At 49.7% G+C, this 2500-nt stretch overlaps 1 protein-coding gene across 2 annotated transcripts in view; it reads left to right on the forward strand.

The window, feature by feature from the left end:
- Positions 1 to 2500, forward strand: part of LOC112267500 (1-phosphatidylinositol 4,5-bisphosphate phosphodiesterase eta-1-like) — a 111803-nt gene that overhangs the window by 62953 nt on the left and 46350 nt on the right. For both annotated transcript variants that reach the window (XM_042297682.1, XM_042297681.1), the window contains one exon: positions 370 to 463. In XM_042297682.1, the coding sequence (XP_042153616.1) occupies positions 370 to 463 (94 nt within the window). The remainder of the gene's footprint in view (positions 1 to 369; positions 464 to 2500) is intronic.

The raw sequence follows: 2500 nt of genomic DNA on the forward strand, positions 1-2500 counted from the left end.
GAGTATTTTGACAGGGGTCTCTCAGGAGTCTTTTTTGATTGGCAGATTGTGGCTTGGTTTCTCTGATAGTGTCTCTCTCGGAACAAATGTGTGTGTGTGTGTGTGTCAAATCAAATGTTATTGGTCACATACTCATGGTTAGCAGATGTCAATGTGAGTGTAGTGAAACGCTGTGTGTGTGTTTGTATTTGTTGTGATAGTGTGTCTCTTCAATCTTTCCTTCCTCACTATGTCTCCTTCTCTCTTTATTCAGTGTCTGTGTGGGTGTGACAGTGTGTGTTTTGACAGTGTGTGTCTGTGTGGGTGTGTGTTTTGACAGTGTGTGTCTGTGTGGGTGTGTGTTCTGACAGTGTGTGTCTCTCTCCTCAGATGATGAATGTGACTACAGAATACTGTCTGGATGTCATTGATAAGTTTGAGCTTTCTGAAGAGAACAAACAGAAAGGCATTCTGGGAATTGAGGGTAAGCCCCTCTGTCACAAACACACATACACACACTCACTCTCTCTCTCGTTCTCTCTCTCTCTCTCTCGTTCTCTCTCTCTCTCTCTCTCTCTCTCTCTCTCTCTCTCTCTCTCTCTCTCTCTCTCTCTCTCTCTCTCTCTCTCTCTCTCCCTCCCTCGCTCCCTCTGGCAGTAAGTCTGGCTGTAAACGGGTTGAAGACTCAGTGGCCATAATTTCATGGTAGATAAATTGTCTTTGGGGCTTCAGTTAAACTCAACCACAATGGAGGAGGAAAGGGAGGAGGAGCAAGGTGAGGAGGAGGAAGGGGAGAGGTGGAGGAGGAAGGGGAGAGGTAGAGGAGGAAGGGGAGAGGTAGAGGAGGAAGGGGAGAGGTAGAGGAGAGGTGTTGGAGGAAGGGGAGAGGTGTTGGAGGAAGGGGAGAGGTGGAGGAGGAAGGGGAGAGGTGTTGGAGGAAGGGGAGAGGTGGAGGAGGAAGGGGAGAGGTGTTGGAGGAAGGGGAGAGGTGGAGGAGGAAGGGGAGAGGTGGAGAATAGTGAGAGTTGGAGGAGGAAGGGGAGAGGTAGAGGAGGAAGGGGAGAGGTGGAGGAGGAACGGGAGAGGTAGAGGAGGAAGGGGAGAGGTGGAGGAGGAAGGGGAGATGTGGAGGAGGAAGGGGAGAGGTGGAGGAGGAAGGGGAGAGGTAGAGGAGGAAGGGGAGAGGTGGAGGAGGAAGGGGAGAGGTGTCTGTCTCTCCTGTCTTTCTCTCCTGCTGTCTGTCTCTCTCCTGTCTTTCTATCCTGCTGTCTGTCTCTCCTGTCTTTCTATCCTGCTGTCTGTCTCTCCTCTTTCTATCCTGCTGTCTATCTGTCTCTCTCCGGTCTTTCTATCCTGCTGTCTGTCTCTCCTCTTTCTATCCTGCTGTCTATCTGTCTCTCTCCGGTCTTTCTCTCCTGCTGTCTGTCTCTCCTCTTTCTATCCTGCTGTCTGTCTGTCTCTCTCCGGTCTTTCTATCCTGCTGTCTGTCTCTCCTGTCTTTCTATCCTGCTGTCTGTCTCTCCTGTCATTCTATCCTGCTGTCTGTCTCTCCTGTCTTTCTCTCCTGCTGTCTGTCTCTCTCCTGTCTTTCTCTCCTGCTGTCTGTCTCTCTCCTGTCGTTCTATCCTGCTGTCTGTCTCTCCTGTCATTCTATCCTGCTGTCTGTCTCTCCTGTCTTTCTCTCCTGCTGTCTATCTGTCTCTCTCCTCTTTCTAATCTGCTGTCTGTCTCTCTCCTGTCTTTCTAATCTGCTGTCTGTCTCTCCTGTCTTTCTATCCTGCTGTCTGTCTCTCCTGTCTTTCTCTCCTGCTGTCTGTCTCTCCTCTTTCTATCCTGCTGTCTATCTGTCTCTCTCCGGTCTTTCTATCCTGCTATCTGTCTCTCCTCTTTCTCTCCTGCTGTCTGTCTCTCTCCGGTCTTTCTATACTGCTGTCTGTCTCTCCTGTCTTTCTATCCTGCTGTCTGTCTCTCTCCTGTCTTTCTAATCTGCTGTCTGTCTCTCCTGTCTGTCTCTCCTGCTATCTGTCTCTCCTGTCTTTCTATCCTGCTGTCTGTCTCTCCTGTCTTTCTATCCTGCTGTCTGTCTCTCCTGTCTTTCTATCCTGCTGTCTGTCTCTCCTGTCTTTCTATCCTGCTGTCTGTCTGTCTCTCTCCTGTCTTTCTATCCTGCTGTCTGTCTGTCTCTCTCCGGTCTTTCTATCCTGCTATCTGTCTCTCCTCTTTCTATCCTGCTGTCTGTCTGTCTCTCTCCGGTCTTTCTATCCTGCTGTCTGTCTCTCCTGTCTTTCTCTCCTGCTGTCTGTCTCTCCTGTCATTCTATCCTGCTGTCTGTCTCTAATATCATCATACATTTGGCAGGAGGTTAGGAAGTGCAGCTCAGTTTCCACCTCATTTTGTGAGCAGTGAGCACATAGCCTGTCTTCCCTTGAGAGCCAGGTCTGCCTAAGGCAGCCTTTCTCAATAGCAAGGCTATGCTCACTGAGTCTGTACATAGTCAAAGCTTTCCTTAAATTTGGGTTAG

This window comes from Oncorhynchus tshawytscha, linkage group LG14, assembly GCF_018296145.1.
Source record: "Oncorhynchus tshawytscha isolate Ot180627B linkage group LG14, Otsh_v2.0, whole genome shotgun sequence".
NCBI lineage: Eukaryota > Metazoa > Chordata > Actinopteri > Salmoniformes > Salmonidae > Oncorhynchus > Oncorhynchus tshawytscha.